General features: G+C 36.4%; 1 protein-coding gene across 1 annotated transcript in view; it reads right to left on the bottom strand.

Moving 5' to 3' along the window:
• The window catches only part of LOC120629103 (protein winged eye), a 146211-nt gene that overhangs the window by 35097 nt on the left and 89624 nt on the right, over nt 1-21490 (bottom strand). The window contains exons 2-7 of the mRNA XM_039897865.1: nt 20803-20888; nt 19374-19445; nt 9288-9411; nt 8373-8520; nt 7087-7285; nt 4486-4587 (exon numbers count right to left, since the gene is read on the bottom strand). Coding sequence (XP_039753799.1) covers nt 4486-4587; nt 7087-7285; nt 8373-8520; nt 9288-9411; nt 19374-19445; nt 20803-20860 — 703 coding nt within the window. The 5' untranslated portion in view covers nt 20861-20888. The remainder of the gene's footprint in view (nt 1-4485; nt 4588-7086; nt 7286-8372; nt 8521-9287; nt 9412-19373; nt 19446-20802; nt 20889-21490) is intronic.

Below are 21490 nucleotides of genomic sequence, written 5' to 3'. Positions count from 1 at the left end.
ACAAAATCAAACGCAGACGAAGTCGCGGGCAACAGCTAGTAGATAATATGTTTCAAACAAAAGCTACGAGCAATAGATAGCAAGTCTGTCACGAGGAATCTATGTTAAATTACTGAACTAAAGAAACTTGATAAAAAAGTAATGATAAATGGAGAATCATTAAAAATGGAGAATTCCATAGTTTTTTTAGGAGTTACCTTGGATTGTAAGCTACAGTGGGGTTCCCATATCGAGACACTAGCGGGTAAGCTTAGCTCAGCTGCTTATGCTGTCAGAAAAATGAGCAGTTAACAGATGTTGAAACTGCTAGGCTTGTTTATTTTGCATACTTCCATAGTGTAATGTCGTATGGGATCTTGTTTTGGGGCAGAGCTGCTGATATAGAAACTATATTTATTCTACAGAAAAGAGCTCTGCGATCGAAATATAAACTTAGATCACGCGAATCCCTTCGTGCAAAATTTAAATAAATATAATTGTTTTATTAAACAAAACATAAGTACATAATTATAAACAAAAAGTCGATATAAACAGTCGACTAACTAGAAACGGACATAAGTTAGTGATATCTGCATATCGTCTGTGAATAGTACAAAAATCCTTTGTGGGGATGGGTATATGCTTTTATAACATGTTACCGAAGGTAATATTAGATCTACCTTTACCTAAGTTTAAACAATATATTAAAACACATTTAACAAATCGTGGTTACTACACGATTAATGAATTCCTTAACGACAAGGCTGCTTGGAAGCAGGCCACTCCGCTCTCATCTCTCACAAAACAGAAAAACTTTAAAATGATGTTGGAAAAGAGCAATCTGCTGAGTTTCTTACCGGCTCTTCTCAGTGGAATCTGCCATCCGAACCGGTGGTAGAGTCACTACAAACAAACTGACTTGACATTTCAAAAGTGCTTATAAATTAGGCCTACTTGAAAAAAATGAATTTTGAATAATTTGATTAATTTTTGTCCTATTTAAGATCTATTAGTAGGTAGGTAGCTTAGTACACAAATATACTCATCGTAAGACGATTTCGTACAGACTAAGTAATGACGTGACTCTTATTTTACTAGATTATTCCTTGTTTTACAAGACTATTGTAAATGCCTAAACTAAACGAAATTTGCTAGTATCATTACGAAATATGAGTGAATGAATGAATGAATATACTTTTATCGTACACCACAAAAAGTACATAAAATATACAATTTGGCGGCCTTATCGCTTTATAGCGTCATCATATCAACCCATTACAGGGCACGGGTCTCGGGATCCAACGTATCATACATTCACTCGCCATGCGAAGCCACGATTAGCATATAATTGTTTGTTCCAGCTGTTTAGCAATAAATCCCATTCGGAAGAGCGCCGGACGTGTACATTAACGATCTTTTTACATTCAGAATTAATGATCACTCGGTGTTGCCAAATGGGTGGCACTTTCAGGACAGTCCTGTGTTCACGTAACTTGGGGTTAATACAATCACAATAGCAAAAAGACCGCAATCGTGATGCTGACATTGAACTGCAAGGGCGGAAGACATTTTTTTTGATAGGAAAAAGCCAGTTATATTTGGTGTAACTATGTTCGCTCGAGAAAGAGGTGAATCGCCGAATCCAACTCGGATGGGCAGCGTTCGGGAAACTTCGTGACAACTTCTCGTCCATAATCCCTCAGTGGCTGAAGACTAAACTCTTAGAACAGTGCGTGTTGCCAGCAGTGGCGTGCACAGGGTCTTCGACCAGGGTATGCGTAAGGCAGGTACATGGAAAAAATCAATGGAAAAATTCCCTTCAAATAAAAGTTAAATAATTTGGGTAGGCAATGCTTTTGTGCATGTATGAAGTGCACGCCACTGGTTGCCAGTTATGACTTACGGAACCTAAACGTGGTCGCTCACTATGGGCGATGGAGAGAGCTATGCTAAGAGTATCTCTGCGTGAACAAATCAGATATGTGAAGATCCGTAGAAGAACTAGAGTTACCGACAGCTCAGCGAGTCGCGAAGCTAAAGTGGCAATGGGCAGGGCACATAGCACGGGGAACCGATAGACGTTGGGGTCTTAAGGTGCTGGAATGGCGACCCGGTAAACGTAGCGTACTTCGGGCCCCAACGAGATTGACATCAGGCCTCTGGAGCTCTAATTCGAGTTGTGCAGTGTTGGTGCAAAGATCAAGCTGTGTGTCCATGGCGTTGCAAAATAAATAAGAATTCGCTATTAGGATATTAATGGGCGAAAAACTTTAAAAGGCAGATGTCGCGGCCAGTCGTTAGATTAGGTATCTGTGGTTTCTTTTGCATGTCATAGAATTTGGTTACCGTAAATACTTTACTATACCTTGTATAAGATTGCACATTCCGTGATTTTATACTATCTAAATATTAGATATTTGATAATATATTTTAGCTTCCTCTCTAAAATTAAAAACATGCATGCCCATGAATAATGTTTGTATTTGGCAGCCCTAACAGCTAGGCTAAAGGAAACGTGGAGGAAAACCGCAATTATATGCTTATTTACCTTTATGTATCATGGAAACACCCGGCGGACTCCCGTTAATGGTACTTTATTACATAATAATGTATTATTAATACTATTAATAATGTTAACCAGTATGTACTTAACTAACTATTGCACCTTTTGCAATAGAGGTTCGCATTAAGAATATTTTAACAGGTGTGTTTATATCATCGTTTTAAGTAGCTGCGAATATCCATGTCATTAAAAAAAATCAAATATTATTCTCAATAAAAACCGACCCCCTAGGTGTATAAAAATCTCGTGTCATAGTGTTCGGGGTCACACTCCTCCGAGATAGCGATTCTTGTGATTTTTTTTTTGCATATTTGGTAGGTCTGCGAATCTGTTATAATCTTTTTTTCAATCCCTGATTAATAAGGGTGACCCACACTTAAAATTTTTATTTTCATATGATTTACCATCCCAAAATATTATTAGCAATCAGAAAAAAGGACAAAAGAAGCCGAGGGCAACAGCTATCTATAAAAACGGCAAACAAATCATTAGCTGTATTGGAGCACCCTTAAATATTTACTTTATTCGGTTCTTTAGTACCTATTTGTTGTTGTAACTTGTACCGGCCACGTAAATGCATCATATATGAAAATTTCAACTGTCTAACTATCACGGTTCAAGAGATACAGGCTGGTTATAGACAGTCGTATAGCGTTGTCTTAGATAAAACAACAGAATTTTTAATATAATAATAATAACCTATATTTACAAATTTTTTTTAAGTTAGTTATTACACAACATTAACTAACTTTGTATGCCTAAATATGTTTTAGTTTATTTTCGATAGGTACCCAGAAAAGATAACGCTTTGTCAATCTAAATTACATCAATGAAAACTGACGTAAAGTAACGGACGATAAAAATGCGAATGAGAAGGAAATAAATGTAATGCGAATAAAAAAGGAGCAACCTCTTTTAGTTCTTCTGTCCAACAACCCAAAGTATAGTTTTAAATGGATACATGCATAATATACTATATTTTATATATTACATTTCTTTTTGCGAGATTAGTATGTTGTTTTTCATTCATCGAACGGTTGTCTATACATAGTGGTACCAGGTTTACAGAAGAGTCAGAGAGATTGTACGCAACATTGGCGACGTATGAATTATCAGCGCGGACCGTATAAGGTCACCAATTACGTAGAGTGACCGCACATAACCGTGTCGACATAAAATATATACAATACAGTTATTTATTTACATTATGTATTGGAATAGTGTTACAGTGACGTAGATCAGAATTTTAGATGCTTACTTTTAACAGTTTTGACCTTTGTACAGTGTATATTTTTAGAAATAGTTATTCTAAATATTAGTCAGTCATTTTAGTTACCTTAATTCCCATAAATATTTCTGATTTGATTATATTCAACTTTAACCATTCTGGTTTTATTTGTTCTATGAATAAGAAGACTACATTACTAGGAAACTATAAATAATAGGAGAAAAATGAATACTATATTCTTTGCGACTTGAAAGTGTCCAATATTTGTAATTTCATTATTTATTACATTTTGTGTTCCGAAGTTATTTTCTTTTAATTACTCAAAGAATGCCCGATAAAGAGCTTATAGGTACGAATGCTTATATTTAAACGGGCTAGCATCTATCTCAGAAAAAAACAAAGCTTAGAAAAAATACTGATTTGTCCGTGGTCCGTTAGATTATCCGTTGATAACACGTCTTCTGACCTATAATTTACCGAAGACGTCAGTTAATATGGAAATCTTCTTTCCATACCGAGTACTAATAAGGGTTTGAATGTCTATTCATTATCTGATCTTAGGAAGTCCATTTATAAAAATATTTTTTCTTCCTTTAGATATTGGGGAAGGTTTATCTACTTTTTTTTAATTTACGGCAGTTGAAACCGCAGCGCAAAGCTAGTGGATATGATATAATCGTAAGTAACTATTATATAGTATGCCAACTACACTTACCTAAATCGTGTAACCTTTGACTGTCCTTCTGTGAAAGCGCAGCAAGGAGGCCCGCGTCGCCTACCCTTTGCCGAGCCACCGCTATTCCGACGGGAATCGAACCTGTATACACAAAAAAATACTTGTAAATTCACTTTAGACAAGAGAAAACCTTCAGTAACCAATAATCATCAATAGTATATAATTATCGGCATAGAATCTATGCCTAGGCATATTATTAATTATTATTTAACTTAGTGCTAAACCTACCTGTCTATTTAACTCCTCCCTACCTTAATTTACACACCTTTACCTGCATCTTACTGCCTACAAGTACCAGGGACATATAACTTCTAAGTTGGTTGTAGGTAGATTACAACAATGTGTTGGCTATCGGTATATTTTGTATAACAATTATAACGAACTATTTGTTTTATTCCACACTATACATCCACCTATATATAGCCTAATCTCATTTCTACTAACACAAACAGCAAATATTTTTAAAAACCTATTCGTCAGGTTAAAGGCACAGGACTAACTTTTACAAATTATACGTTCTTACAAACTATAAAGATAGCACTGAATGGGAACACCATCGATTATAATTAAAGTCCTTGGGGAGCATTAAGTCAGGGTTACAAATAGACGTCTGTCTGCCTGTTCGGAAAAAAAGTTTGAGAACTTCATGCAAATTGTAAATATAACAAGTCTATTTCCTCCATACCTGAGAGAACACTCTCGCTTTCAGAATACCCCAAGAGGTATTTGCGGACGTTACGTCCATTATAACAAAAGCGATTGCGAAATTTGTTGCAAACAGCTGAGTCTCTTTTATTACTAGGACAACATAAATTGGAAGAAACCTACAGTTGTAACTTACGTCATAATTTATTGTTTGAGCGGTCGGTCGGACTACTAACTATCTTTATTATGCCTTATCAACAGAGTTGTTAAGTCTGTCAATTATTGAAATTATTTTTTCGGAATAGACCTCTTTAATAAATCTCTTAATAAACCTTCCTAGCTCAGTTGTTAGTGATGTGGTCCTTTGCGTGAAAGAGTCCGGCTCACTGGTCCAGAAGTTTAGGAATTTATAATGTTACGAGAGCTTTGTATCCAATCAGTGTCCCTCCTGGATACTGATTGAATCCAAAGCTCCCGTAATGACTTTTATGACAATATAAAGAATAGAAAGAAGATCATTCCTTAAACTTTACATGTTGGTTAATGTTTGGTAGTTGTTAGGTATGTATATAATAGACTTTTTTTTATTTCACTACTAATATTTATTTATTTATAGTAGCTCACTAACCTGTAAGGGGGTATACTCCTAATCGGTTTTCAAGCGATATCGTTCTGGTACGCTATGGAACGCTATATATATACGCTTGGGAATTTTTGCCGCTTGAGGGCACAAATTCCCAAGTCAGGGAATCCAACCCGAGAAATCGATATAGTGTCCAGGGTAAAGTCTACCCTAGTTGTTTACGTATATACATACTACTTACTATATTTATTTACCTCCTAACTTAGTTTGGAGACATGCATCTACTGTGGGTCATGATTACTAAGGTTACATAAATCGAAGTAGCTCTCACTGTATTTAAAATAAAATCGGACGACGGTGACTCAAAGTATGTTCTGAAGATGGTTTCTAAAGACCTCTGTCGGTCTACGGTCTACTAATACTAATTACATCACGCGAATCGCTTCGTGAAAAATTGAAAGAAATAGGTATACGCTTACAGTAACTTCGGAATACATTAAAAATAATTTAGTGCTTCTAAAACAAAATTTTCCTTATTTTTAACGAAAAGCTGATTTTATCAATCTACTTGAATTAGTGCTATCTTTATATTATTGTCTGTGAAAAGTGCAGAAATACTAATTGGGTTTCAATATTTATTTATTTATTTATTATACCAGCGATTTTACATAAATAAAAATAATATTACTTATCATATAAATATTACACAGAGTATGCAAAACCATATAAAGGTAAACACTACATGCTAATTTCGCCTCGATATAACAATTTTCAAAGAGAATCAATAAAAACTAATAAAAAGAACAACAACAAAAGCCGAAACAGTTACAAACGGAAAAAAACTAAATTATTATTATAAAAGAAGTTATGATTAAAATTAAAATTAGAACTATGTTTAACTACTCTACATACTAAAGAGACTAATTATACAAAATAAACAATGATTAAGATACTATTAAACAGGGATGTTTTTATAACATAATTCCGAAGATAATTTTGGACCTGCCATAAGGCAATGAGTTAAATCAAACCTATTACAGCGAGGTTACTAATACTATGCAATTGATTCATTTGCAATGAAAATTTAGCTTGGAAGCAACTCTTATCAATATCAATCAATCTTATCTCCTGCAAGATAGAAATATGACTGTAAAATTTTAATGTTGGAAAAGAGTAAATGCTAAGTTTCTTGTCGCCTTCCTAATCGGTGGTGGAGAGATTGCAAACAGACAGACTTGACGTTTCAAAAGTCAAGTTCTAAGGAGAGCTTATTTAAAATAAATTAATTTTTAATTTTGAGACATTTTAATGGACTCGCAACTACCAGGATAACATAAATTCAAGAGGCTCACCATTGTTCATACTTGTAGGTATACCGGGCGGCGGTTCCGGCTTATTCCCGGGTGAAGCTTGCTCTAGCTTCACAGCCACTAGTTCGGAGACGTGCATGTGCTGTGGTTCACGTTTGACCTGCACCTGAACGTTCTGGCCGGCGACACCCACCCAAGTCACGGGGTTAGTTCGACTACAGCCGCCGTCTGTGTGCATCACCTATGACACAAAAGTATCGTAATTTAGAATCGAATCACCATAAATAAATAAATAAAAAGAACAGCTACTGTCAACGGTCTTATTTGCTGACTATATGTTGCCCGCGTTCTGAGTCCACGGTTATTTACAAATCCCGTGGGAATCTTTTGTTTCCATATGAAAAAAAATTGCCCAATAATAGTTTTTAAAGTAAGCCCAAAGCCAAATGCCAAAATTAATATATCAAAAAAATTGAATAACACGCTTAGTATAAAAAACCAAACTTATTTCTACCTTATAGTTTAGTTTATTTATAAAAGATATTCTTAAACTATTTTTTTTCATTAGAACCAAATCAATCGGTAACCCATTAACCATAAAATTTGTTAATATTAGAGAAATCGACTGAAGATAATGGTTGGATATTAAATTGAACATAATTCCTGCCTTATAGACTATATAAAAATTAAATAAATTAACAAAAATCTTATTTTGCAATCTTAAAAAAGGTTTTTTTTTTCAAACTAGTAATTGTCACCGGTCCTCGATATATCTACAAAGTTTGAACGAAATCAGACCGTTTGAAGAGGGTCAAAATCAAGCTCAAGGGAGTCTGTTACAAAAATACAGGTGAAGCTAATAAAAAGCGTGTAAAAATCAAGTCGATTGTTTGCTTAGTTAGGGCGTAAAGTAAGGACAAACAAACAAAGAAACCCACGTTCGCATTTATAATACTAATATGGAAGTAAGGAAGTAGATACCCTTCAGCGCCATCTGAATTCAAAGTAAACTGCTTTAAACAGTTAAAAATAGTTTTTTTATTGTGTTATGGCAGTTTGTTATACTACCTAGATATATTTTATTTTGTAGAACTAAAAGTAGACTAATCCTGAGTTTCCTTATCAGCATAACGGGACAAACCACTAAAATTATTGTGTCATCGGTCGTTGACAAGTGTGTAAAGTTGCAAATTAAATCAGGGGGTGAAAATCACGTTCAATGATTTCATTAGGTATATAGATACAAGCAACAACTTTTAACCAGTTTTAAATCTCCTGTCTGCATAAATGCAAGTCATTGTTAAGGGTTTGACTTTGAGAAAACTCACCTTTTTTGGCGAGTTAGTGAGGCAAGTGTTGCATGACCGCTTGGCTTGCTCAGTCTTGATTGTGAGTGGTTGCATCATCGCGTCTGGGCAGCAGAGTTGTTCGGAGAGACACTTGCCCAGTTTAGCCTCTTCCATTCTGCTGGACTCCCTGTACAACATTATTAAAATAATAAAATATGTATATTTAAAACAAATATAGAACTATAAAAAACACAACCGTCTCTGTCTGTTTATTTGCTAACTCCTCCGAAAACCGGTTTTCACAAATTTAGACAATTTTCACAGATGGGTTATATGTATAAAGAAGCGTAATTAAGGAGATGATGATGGTGGTAGCTATAATCGTAATCTTGTCCGGGTCTGCTTTTTATTATCACCATCTCTCATTGCCTAATGTGAGATACTGACATTTAGGTAAAACTAATTTAAAAGCTTCCTGGTTAGAGCAATAATTCACAAGCTTTTTTATCGTTTATATACCTAATACTTTATGCTTAATAGGACTTTTCTGCTTACGTTATACAAACTTTGAACTATTTAAGACATCTCTTTGCCCAAAATCTAGCCAAAATCTAGCCCGGCGAAGCGGGCTGGGTACGCTAGTAATATATATATAATAAGTTAGTTATAAATAATAAGTTAGGACTGTTTGTTCTTAAGTCGTATAGCGGGAAGATTTTTTTTCATATATCTTGCTTTATTTATTTTTAGCAACACTTTACAGTTCTACAATTAATATTTTAGACGTCAGATCATGCATTGACTACATGCTTAATTAATGTGCATCTAAAAAACATAGGCATTCATGATTTATGTCTTACCTGGTCAAAAGCCCGACATGGCGTGGATAGCCACTGTGAGACAGAAACCCTAAATAAAATGTGAACATCTGGATTTAAAAAAAGGTTAACTTACTCGGAGAGAAGCACGCGTTGCGCGCAGTTGAGCAGCTCCAACTGCAGCGGAGAGTAAGGAGAGTTGGGGGGCGGCGTTGGCACGCCGAACGTCGACAGCGATGTGGAATACAAACTCTCCGTTACTGAGGACAAACGGTTCAATCAGTATCATTCATTAATATCATATCATCAACTCATTACCGGCCCACTTCAGGGCACGACTCCACAGTTAGGCCGTAGTCCACCAAGCTGACAAAGTGCGGAATGGAAGTCACACGCCTTTGAAAACATTATGAAAAACTCTTAGGCATGCAGGTTTTCTTACGATGTTTTTTTTCCTTTACCGTTGAAGCAAAGTGATATTTTAATTGTTTAAATAAAAATGCAACTCCGGGAGACAAAAGCTCTAAACACTAGGCTATCATACTTATAAGAATCGTATAGTTATAAATGGACAGCACAATCCTAGTTTAAGTTCAACTAAAAGCAGAATCCCTGATATGTATCAGACGAATCACCTTCAAAATAAATTACAATATTATCTCCAGTGTGCCCTCAGAGCTCTTTACGCGTTATGGCAGCCTGGTATTTTGCGACGCGCGGTATTACGTGACGAACCAACGGTATTCCAAACATGGCCCAATCGCGTCGCTCTTTCAATATGAATGAATATATGTTACCCACCGATGTAGAAGCAAAAACAAACTGTCTGTGGATATACTAAACTAAGAAGACACAATTAATCAATTTAAAGTAAAATTTTACAATAAAATACCGGTTGACATCTTGGAGATGTCTTAGTTAAACTTAGTATAACGTAAGCAGAAAAGTCCTATTGAGCATAAAGGATTAAAGCATATAAACGATAAAAATGCTTGGATGTGATTGGCTCTGAGCAGGAAGCCTTTAAATTAGTTTTACCTAAATGTCAGAGTATCTCACATCAGGCAATGAGAGATGGTGATAATAAAAAGCAGACCCGGACAAGATTACGATTATAGTTACCACCATCATCATCTTACTACTATTTATTGTACATATTTTATGTAAATGTACGCATCAAAAGTGCCATCTATGCACCGTTTTGTATTAAAAATTTATTGATTTTCTCCTCGTCTTATCGATCCTAATTATTATGTAAACATACTTACAAAAATATTTCTGTATACCTACTTTTTTCTTTTCAAGCTTTGTAAGGAAAATTAATTAGTACTGCGGACGTAAAAATATTGTTGTAGGTGTGTTGTAGCTTACCTACCGACTAAGTCATAATATGGTTTTCTTGGAATTCAAAATATAAGTAAGTATACTTTCAAGAACATTAAAGGACAAGATAAGAACCACAAAGTTGTTAGTCGAACAAACTGCTGCCACGCACCATGTTACAAACCATAAATACTACCTATATTATTTTTCGAGGCCGGAAAAGTAGGTAGATAACAAATAGCCGGAATAGATTGGCGAGCTCTCCAACTAACTCTAGAATTCAAATATGATTAATTTTACACATTTAAATTATATTAGTCAAATCTGCTATTGTACGGGATCAAAAGTGAGCTGGGAAGTTGCCTTCGTTCGGTGTCTCCCGCGAGGTTTACTCACTGGGTCAGTTTTCAAATGTCTTAATGCGTTATAGTTGCCTGGTATTTTGCGACGCGCAGTGTTACGTTACCGTCCCGCGTTCGAAACACCCACCAGGCAAGCCCACCCAGCCGCGCGCCGTTATCGACCGTTTGGTTGTTTTCATATTTTATAAACACAACTTATAGAATAGAAAGAATAAAATATCTTTATTTTTAAAATCTTTATAATAACAACGAACTGTATGTACCTATTAATTAAAAAGAAAATAATATGTTTAAGGTTTACTGCGAAATATTATTTAAAAAAACCGTACTGAGCTAATCGGATTATTAAATAAGATTAGCTCAATGGTTTTATTATGTTATTATCGCACATTGGCTACTTCTTGTTTCAGATCTCTTCCTGTAAAGCAAGATTAATAATATAAATAATTCGGCTTGACTTTCGGGAGGCAGAGTTCGGATCCCAGCCCGCACCTGTATCTTTTTTAAAGTTATGAGCGTTTTAAGCAATTAAACATCACTTGCTTTAACGGTAAGAAAAAAACATCGTGAGGAAGGCTGCATGCCTGGGAGTTCTCCATAATGTTCTCAAAGGCGTGTGGAGTCCACCAATCTGCACTGGGTGGTCCACAGCCTAAACCCTTGTCATTGTAGGAGAAGAGTCGTGTCCGGGGCCGGTAATTAGTTTATATGATGATGATGATGATGATGATGAAGGTAAGTGGTAAGCATTCTATATACCTTATAATGTTGTCCCGCGGAATCATTATGGCTCTAAAACTAAAGTTTTCAAATGTGAAACGCCTTTAAGTTCTTATCATAGCATAGTTTCTCTCTATCAAGATATTAATAATATTTGATGACGTCACAAAATGCATTCGTCAACAGTTCAATACTAAAACTGAAACGGCGGCCGTGAGACTCTCTATTCGTTATGGTAGCCTGGTACTTTGCGACGCGTAATATAACGTTGCAAACTACTGAGTGATCCTAGCTATGGACCATTTTCAACTTTATTTATATGCCCATAAAATTGAAGTTGGAACATGCGTAACAAAATATCGTAACTCAATGAATGTTGGTACGCCCAATATATTGGTCAGTTGTTTTGTTTTATGTTTGGAGTCATATTATTAAGTTAATATTATATATCATTGACGTACTATGTGCTATAATCTCAATTAACTCCAGTTCCAGGAAAGATTAATAACCAAAAAAGTATTGAAAGAAATGCAAATGCTGTTTTAAGAAATCCTTCCATCGCATATTTTTCGATTCCTATGGACAGTTGAGTTACGTATCAAAGCAGAATTTTAACAATTCCAAATGCATCCGCAGCGTTTCTTTACGATTTCTGTGAACAACGTTCGGAAGTATATTAGTTTCAGCATTTTTGTGCCCCTCGTAACTCTCTCTCGTAAAAAAGAGTAATTACGTACATAATTAAGAAACTTTTTATTTGGATAAGGATTATTAATACGATACCAATGTTATCATCTTTCGACACCCTCGTCTTGATTGACTAATTTGAACAAATTTCGTTACTTAACTGTTATAATAAGACTTAATATCCTGGGGGATTTTTCACACGCTTTTTATTATTTTTGTGTGTATGTCTGTTTGTGTTTGTATGAATTTATTCAAACTTTGTAGATATATCGAGGACCGATGACAATACACTAATTTTATAAGAAACATTTTTGTTAATATATATATGTATATATATAATTTTCATCTATAGTCGATAATTCAGGAATGATGTTAATTTATATTTATTTACCCGATTTATATAATATTAACATATTGTATGGTAAATGGGTTATTGATTAATTTTCTCTCTAATAGGAATAATAGTATAAGAAGAAATAAAATCATGCTTTTATAAATAAACCAAACTAAAAGGTAGAACTTTGTTCGGTTTTGCGTGTTTATTAGTTTCTTTGAACTATTAATTTATTATTTGTGGTACTATAAACTAATTATGAGTACTATAAACTTGTAGTATAATAATTTATTATCAATAATTAGTATAGCGTCCTTTCAGCTTGACGTCTTCATTTCTCTTTGACGATTATTTTTATATTTCAGCCAATTTACAGAAAACCGTAATGAATGATTAACGTCGCCACCTATTCACCGTGCAGTCGTTCTTAAATCTCTTTAGACGCTATGGCAGCCTGGTACTTAGCGACGCGCAGTATTACGTGGTTATGCACAGCGAGCCCTACCTAGGCGGCTCGGGTACAAATAATTAATACTACCAATACGCACGCTCTCACCGCAACGAGCCCTAACCACATTTTTTGTGATAGAGTTAACTTTTTTTTGAACAACTTGTGACCATAGATAGACAAATTAAATTATTTTTGTATTCATGAATAAAATGAGTTACGAGGCTTTTTGAGTTAATCGCAATCAGACAAACAGTCGTACGAGGGAACGGGGAACGGGGAACGTAGTTTTGTAATAATATGAAAAAATGCAGATGAGAAATTGTATGGTTTTACAGCTTGGCTCCAGCGTGATATTTTATGATGCAGTCTAAGATATCATGGTAACCTGTTGGAGGTTAAGAATTTTTAGTAGCATACCCCGTGCCTCGGAGAGCACGTTATGCCGTTGTCCCGGTTATGATCACTGGGATAATATCGTCAACCCACATTGGAGCAGCCTGGTGGGTCTTTGCCCTCCTATGTGAAAGGAATCCTGTGCCCAGCAGTGGGAAGAAAAAAGGCTGCGGATGATGACTCTATATGTAGCCTATACCTGTCTTTTAATTATTTGGTTATTTAGTTAGTTACTCCCTAAATGATGCAAAGTAGGTATTATCTATTCTGTGGTTGATAACTCCCGCCCACGTGTTGTGCCTTTATTATTCACCGTGCAGTTGTTCTTAAATCTCTTAAGACTCTATGGCAGCCTGGTACTTAGCGACGCGCAGTATTACGTGATACTTTAACTCACCGTCATCGTTTATTTCCAAATAACAGACTGTTAAATTTATACCTAACTAGTCAATATCTGTTTTTAAAAATATAGGTAAACTTTACTCTGAATGCGGTTATTGATTTGCTTGTTCCATGGAAGATGTCAATTAATCACAAACTTTAAAATGTTATGTTATTATGGTTAAATTGATATCAAGTACAAAAATAAAAATATTATACTCCGTTAAGAAGGTGAGACCACTGTAGCCAACTATTCGCAGATTGATTTAACAATATTTTTTATGCTCTACTCTAAACAATAATTTATAAAAGTCCAGAGCGATAAATGGAAATGGAATCCGAAGGGTTTAACTACAATATCCCTTATTCACTCTTCTCTTGACATTAGCGTTGCCTAGTAATGATTTAACAATAATTACAACGAAATTGCATTGTTAAAAAACAAAAGGCGCTTAGGGTTACGAGGTAGGTACTACGAGTACTGCCACCTACTTCATTATCTATTCTCTCGGATCAAGGCCTGCGTTGGCAGTCCCGCGTGCTTCGTATAATATCTTTATATGTTATGGCAGCCTGGTACTATTCGACTCACAGTATTACGTGAGGACTCGTTCTCAGACTGTGAGAGAGAGAGATTACTTAATGCATCTTACCTATTAACGGACTACTTCACGAGGAAAGGAAAAATTGTAAAATTTAGAACGCAAAAGCTATATCGACTTATATATGACACGCTCCCGGACTTTTTGGTAGGTACGAGTTCGTTGATCATTTTGGTATATACGTTTTTATCATCAAGAGGCATAATTTTGCTACTTGGTGTTGCATTATATTTTCTTAAAACTCTCCATTTAATAAATTATAACCTAATTTACTTCGTGTAGCTTTCATTTGGATTAGAAATTTCTTAAATTGGTCCAGTGCTTTCGAAGCCTATTGGGTACAAACAAATAAACAAACAAACAATCTTTACTCCTTATATTAAAACGCGCTAACGTATTGTTTTATTCGCGTATGCAATACTAAATGTTCTCTTTAAGATAAGCCCACAATAACGCGTTTTATGTATTTTATTTTTCAACTAAAAGTTATTTTCAATCATCTTATCTAGATGATTGATAAACTTTACTATTATATTACAGAAGATGACAAACCTGACAACAGTTTTAATAATATCTTATCAATACTTCATGAATAAATATTTCGGACATGTAGGAACTCAGTTTTATATTGTAAGCTTCGGTAACAAATTTTACATCGTTATAATTCAGAATTAAATAACCTTTTTTAATTAACTATTTTTTGCAATAATGTTAATGATAAAACTTCACATCCTAGTGTAAAATCGTATTTGTTCAAACATATTCTTATTAAGTATGTAAACAGTTCAAATAGTTCTCGCTTACTCAAAACGGTACAGAAGATGTTTTAGATATAATTATTTAGTTTTATTATGGTAGGTTATTATTTTAATGAACGAATAATAAATCGTAAATAAAATAAACCTAAGAAAAAGGTTTCAATTTTGATATTTTACAATGTAATTGTAAGCTAAGGAAAGCTATTATCATAAATCATTTCACATAGGTGAAATTGTTATTTTTTTTTTTTAGTTATGATTCGAATTCAGGAGTAGATTACGTTAGAAAGCATAATTAATGTATTAGGTCTGATTTTGTTGCGTTTCCTCCTTCCTCTGGAACACCTTTGGAACTCTAGTTAACCGCGCGTCGCAAAGTACCAGGGTGCCATAAAGAATAAAGAGACCTGTGAGAATTAGCTTCGTGAATAGTCGCCATAGCAATGTTTACGATTACGCGGCAGTCGCCGTCCGCCGTGCGCTGAACGTGGGTCGGTATGTCGGCTTCACAGGAGACTCCCGTAGGCTATCGGTCAATTACCTTTTTGAAATCCGTAGGCCAAAACCTAGTAACATTTTAAATCAATGGCCAACACTGTGTAGGAGAGTTTTTACCTTTTATAGTATTAATTGACGGACCAAGTAATTGGCCAAGCTTGTTGAAAACTGTTGCCTAATCGACATACCAAGGAGATAGCCATCTCGTAGGTAAATCATAATCTTACTAATGCTATAAATGTTAAGGTATACTTACTAATGTTATAAATGATTTTTAATCAACTACGCAAAAACGACTGAACGTATTTGTATGAAATTTGGCATGCATGTAGCGTTTGACATGGAAATGAACATAGGATACCTTTTGTCACGGGAAATAAAAGATTTCCCGTGGAAATAAAAAAACCTTAATCCACGCGAACGAAGTCGCAGGTATCAGCTACTAATTAATAATTACAAAAATAATCGCTATTGTGTTTTAAAGTATGTCAATATAAATAAGATTTGAAATTCACAATTCAAATTTTACGATACGAGAGTAGATAAAAATTAAAAAGTATTTATATCCTCCACAGTTGTAAGTCATTACACCAGCGCTGCCGTCTCCAAGAGGCCCTAATGACTCTCGCGTCACTCCACACTGCGACTCCCGCGTCTCGCACACGTGGAGTATGTTAACCACGATTACATCACTCACCGGTTTGTTTCTATGCTCTATGGATATACGCCATGACGTCATAGAACACAAAAAAGAACCCCCGACTTTCAATATAGCGTACATAATGCAACTAGTCGAGCTCTTTAATTTTATACTCACATTGAAGATGTGAAAAAGTATGTTATTCGCCATTTTGTGGCGGCGGCCATCTTGGACCAATATTCATCAAACATTACTAAGAACACCCACGATTTATTTACCTTTCAAACAAAACAAACACACACACACACATACACATACAACAGACACGTCAAACTTATAACACCCCGTCATTATTGCGTCGAGGGTTAAACATGTGATGATTTTTTCCACGTTTTTGTTCCATGGAACTGGAAGCTATGCTAATATAGAACATACAGATTCTATGTTCGTTTACTAGTTATGATTCTTTACTAATTTTATAAACATTCTTCATAGTTAATTGGTGCTATGCTCATATTAGTCTTAGCGTGATGATATATTACTTAAAGCCTTCATCTATATATGGGCTATCCAACATTGAAATTAATTATTTATTTATTATATTAGTAGAAGGGTGTGTTGGTGTGTTGGTTGTGTTTCCATCATGCTCTAACTAAGCAATTCATTAAACAATATGTCATGATCATCATATCAACCCATTACCGGTCCCCTTCACGGCACTGGTCTCCTCAAACAATACGAAGACGTTGTAGTCCACCACGCTGGCCCAGTGCGGATCGGTGGACTCCACACACCTTTGAGAAGATTATGTAGAGCTCTCAGGCATGCAGGTTTCCTCACGATGTTTTCCTTCACCGTTGAAGCAAGTGATATTTTAATTACTTAAAACGCACATAACTTTGAAAAGTTGGAGGTGTTGCTGGGATTCGAGCTATTACCCACTGGGCTATATCACCGCTAGTTAGTAAGGTATAAAACTTTAGCCAGCGAGTTCAGGTTCTGAGTTGGAGCAGTTAACTGACAAGATGGGATTTTTTTAACGACCTAACGCAGTGGTGGTTTGGTTTTAAAACTGTGATGCGGGACCTCACAAACGGTTTGGTCCCCGGCGGAGAAATGAAGGAGTTTATTACTTCTGTGGTCTGGTCTGCTGAGAGGCTTTGGTCGTGGCTAGTAACCAACCGACTGACAAAGAGGTGCGGCCAAGCGATATAGCGTTCCGGTACGTTGCCCCGCAGAAACCGAGTAGAGGTATCGGTTTAATATAACTGCCTCTCTAAAAGGTTAGTCCGCTACCAGAGCTAAATTGTATGAAAAAAAACTTTGCTAACTTACTAAAAAAATATATCGATAGACAAGCTCTGGTTACCAGAGCAATCGCGAAAAAAAAACTGTGACATGATTTTTTTTGGTAAAAGTTACCAAAACATAAACCACCCCATGCCACATGAGACATATATTGCCATTGCCATGAAATTAAGCCGTGAGCGTATCCAATGTCTTTAATATTTTATTTCATGTATTCTTAAGATCCCTCTTAAGTTCGCTTAAACCATAAAAAGATTGAAGTATTGATAAAGCCCGCGTCAATCAAACTTATGTTACGAGAGCGCGTACGCTGTTCTGAAGGGGTGGTAGAACAAAGGTGTGCAGTTTGTAATTCGGTACTTTCCCCGAATATGACACCAACTTAATCTTCGCTGACACATAGGCTTATTATTAATAAGAGAGGCCCGATATAAAATAACATTTTTATAAATCATAAATTTCTCTCACTCATTTTCGTCGTGACCTCATGGCTGAGGACCGTGACTACCGTACCGTACCGTGTATACCAGCTTTACTTATTAAGGCTCGCCAGGTACGATCTTGATCCATTCTGAATGAGCCTTGGATTCTCGTGGGTGCATTTACAAATGCAGTCGATCCTACGGGTCGGTACTCCTCCTCTGTTTCTCTTTCAACTCCACGCGGCCAATAATAATAAGGCGTGCTAAGCAATCAGGCGTTTCGTTGCGACGTTACCGCAAAATGCGAGCTGTCCTCGAGCTAATAGACTACACAGACGGATCTGGATCTTCAGCTCCTCCAGGATCGGCACGTTTGTGTTTAGCGCAGTCCATTGGACTCCTAACATTTTACGCCAGCACCACATTTCGACGCATCATTTCTAGAGAGCTTACGAGATTGTAGAGTTCTGGTTTCGGAGGCGTGCAAAATTACACTTTAGTCTTGCGGTGTATGTTTCGATGCCTCCTGATTTTCTCGAGACGATTTACTGCAACTTTAGCCATAAGCACCCTTCTTACAACCACTTTTTCGCAGTCAACGACGTCGGTTATTAGCGATACTATGTAAACAAAGTCTCTAACAGTGTACAGATCACAGAGCGCTGATTTTCTCTGTATGGTCTTAGCTCTGACAATGAACATAAGGTTGATTTTGCGAGAAAAAAGAAAAACATAGAAAAATAGAAAGTTGGAAACTTTTTATATTATTTTTGTTATGACGGATATATACATTCTATGCATAATTCAACTGTTTACCTATTAAGATTCATGAAATACAGTTTGCGGACAGACAGGCGAACGAACGGATAGACAGACGGACAGCTTAGCCCCGTTGGAACTTTCCAATACCCCTATACAGAAAGTCTCTTCTTAACGGCTTTATTAAACACCCCCTTAAAATCTCTCACACCCTCTCGTATCAAAATAAGTAATGGTTATGTTTATTTTTGTTTCCTTTCTCCGGTGTCACAATGATAGCCGCAACGTTTCGCGTCTTAGCGGCAAATCCGAGAAGCGATGTTAGATTTCACGCACGCCACTCTCACGTCATGACGTCACAAATTTCGCTTGTCACGCCAATACGGAGTTAACGCCCGGCCACATGCGTTCTGAGTGCCAAGTGGAAGTTCTACCTTCGTTTACTTATTCTTTTTTATGGTAACGAAGCAGCGCCCTCTAGTCACCATACTGGGAAACCGTACTGTCGCTAAATGGCGCGAAAAGAAACTACACGCAGATGCAATCGCATGCGGAAATTATTCAGTAATGCATAAATATCTCACCTTTATGTATTTGTGTAGATCTGCCACCCTGGTGCGTAGGAAATAAGGAATAGAGCGGAAATCTCGTGACACCTGGAACAAACAGGTTAATTAAAACCCTAAAACTCAACGAAAAGCCAAAAAATAGAGGTAGACTGCCTCTGACTGAGCTTTTTGTGACATAGCTCATCCGGGTGAGAACTACGCCAGGGCGTCGATACTGGTGGTATTGCACACAAAGTGTCACTGTGAAGTGTTGCTCTGTTCATAGGCGATGGTCACCCAACTACCATCAGCAGTGCTATTCTGTATCTCAGTCGACACCACATCAAGCTAGCCGCTCTGGAAAGTTGCCATCAAATAACGCCCAAACCATTTTTAAACATTACGTAATTTTTCAGAATGCAAAATATTGATTTAACAGGTTATTTGGTGGCAACTGAGCAAGTTATAAGCTTGGTTCCAACAATTATAACAATAATTATGAAAAACGTTGACACGTAAAATGTCAGATTTGATCTTCCTAGCTCTGATGATTGGAAATTGTATTCTTTAGTCCAGATCATAGCGTTGAAATTCGGGTTTTCGTGCGCGCGTCTTAATGTTTGATTGCTCGCAAGCACGCTAAGTGGCCTTGACTTTAGAGTCCCATTACAGGGTACATGTCACCTCTCTCACACGGATTTAGAGCATCCTGATCACCAACCTGATCCAATCATCATCACATCAACCCGTTACCGGCCCACTACGGAGCACGGGTCTCCTCCAACAATGACAAGGGGTTAAGGCTGTAGCCCACCAGGCTGGCTTAGCGCGGATTGGTGGACTCCACACTCTTTTGAGAACATTATGTAGAACTATCGGGCATTTCCTACACCGTTGAAGCAAGTGATATTTTATATTATTTAAAACGCACAAAAGTTAGAGGTGCGTGTTGGGATACGAATTCGGCCCCCCGAATCACCGCTTCACCTGATCTAATACTGGTTTTTAATTATTATCAGAAATTAGTGACCGGTTGGAACAACGCTTGAATTTCTTCGCAAGAATTTCTCCACTTTAATATCAATACCTACACAATACTTCTTGGCCAGACCCGGGAATCGAACCCAAGACCTTGCTATCAAGTACGACCAGCTAGTACTGTATCCCTAGTGTTGTCAAGTAAACTAACGTAAAGGTTAGCGCTTATCTGTAATTTTATATTTAGGCGTATCCATCCATTTTGAACTGTTGCAATTACAGTTTTAATTCGAAAACTTATTCCTTGTAGGCCCGAACTAAACGGGGTCAATAGTCATTTTTTATATTGACAAGCTGTTTTTTCTAACTAATCTAACTACATGATAAACCGAAAGCATGAATGAGGAGTTTCCAATAAACTAAAAAGACTAACGAGTCCAGTTAGCAAAACAAATGTAATTCCGCGCGATGTACCAGGAAAACATACCTTGGTGCAGGTCAGTGGGCGGGCGGGAGCGGGCGCCCCCCGCCGCCCCGCCCAGCATCGCCCCACGTGATGAACCACCTCACCACCTGCGAACAATGCAAATACTATGTTAGCGAAATAACGTAGTGGGTAGAATTTCTGAAATGGATTATTTAACAAGTAGGCGTACTGAAAAGCATTTATTATCATCATCGTCATAAACCTTTTTATCACTATATCTTATTTAAGATGATATAAACGCGCGGTTTCCTCTCCCAGGCAAAGAGGTACTTACAACTCCAGTAGAACTTCGGGCAGAACACAATTTCATATTATAACAATAGCACTTAAATATAAATAGAAAGAGTGGGTTAAATCTAATCTAAATAATCCACAACAATTGAAGTCCACAGCTGGACATAGGTCTTTTATTTGCTATGAGAGCTAATTTGAGAGGTCAATAAAATTAGCTCTCGTAGCAAATTAATGCAAAATTTTCTTAGTGCTAATAAGGAAGAAAACACAAAGGAATGGAAAATTAATAACGAATGAAAAAGATATTTAAAAAATCTTGACAGCAATAGAAAATACGTCAATAACTGCCCATTGATTGGGCAATGGGCAAATGATTGGCGCAGTGAACAGTGACCCTGCTTTCTGAGTACAAGGCCGTGGGTTCGATTCCCACAACTGGAAAATGTTTGTGTGA

The sequence above is a fragment of the Pararge aegeria genome, chromosome 14, assembly GCF_905163445.1.
Source record: "Pararge aegeria chromosome 14, ilParAegt1.1, whole genome shotgun sequence".
NCBI lineage: Eukaryota > Metazoa > Arthropoda > Insecta > Lepidoptera > Nymphalidae > Pararge > Pararge aegeria.
This window is presented reverse-complemented; position numbering and strand designations above follow the sequence as displayed.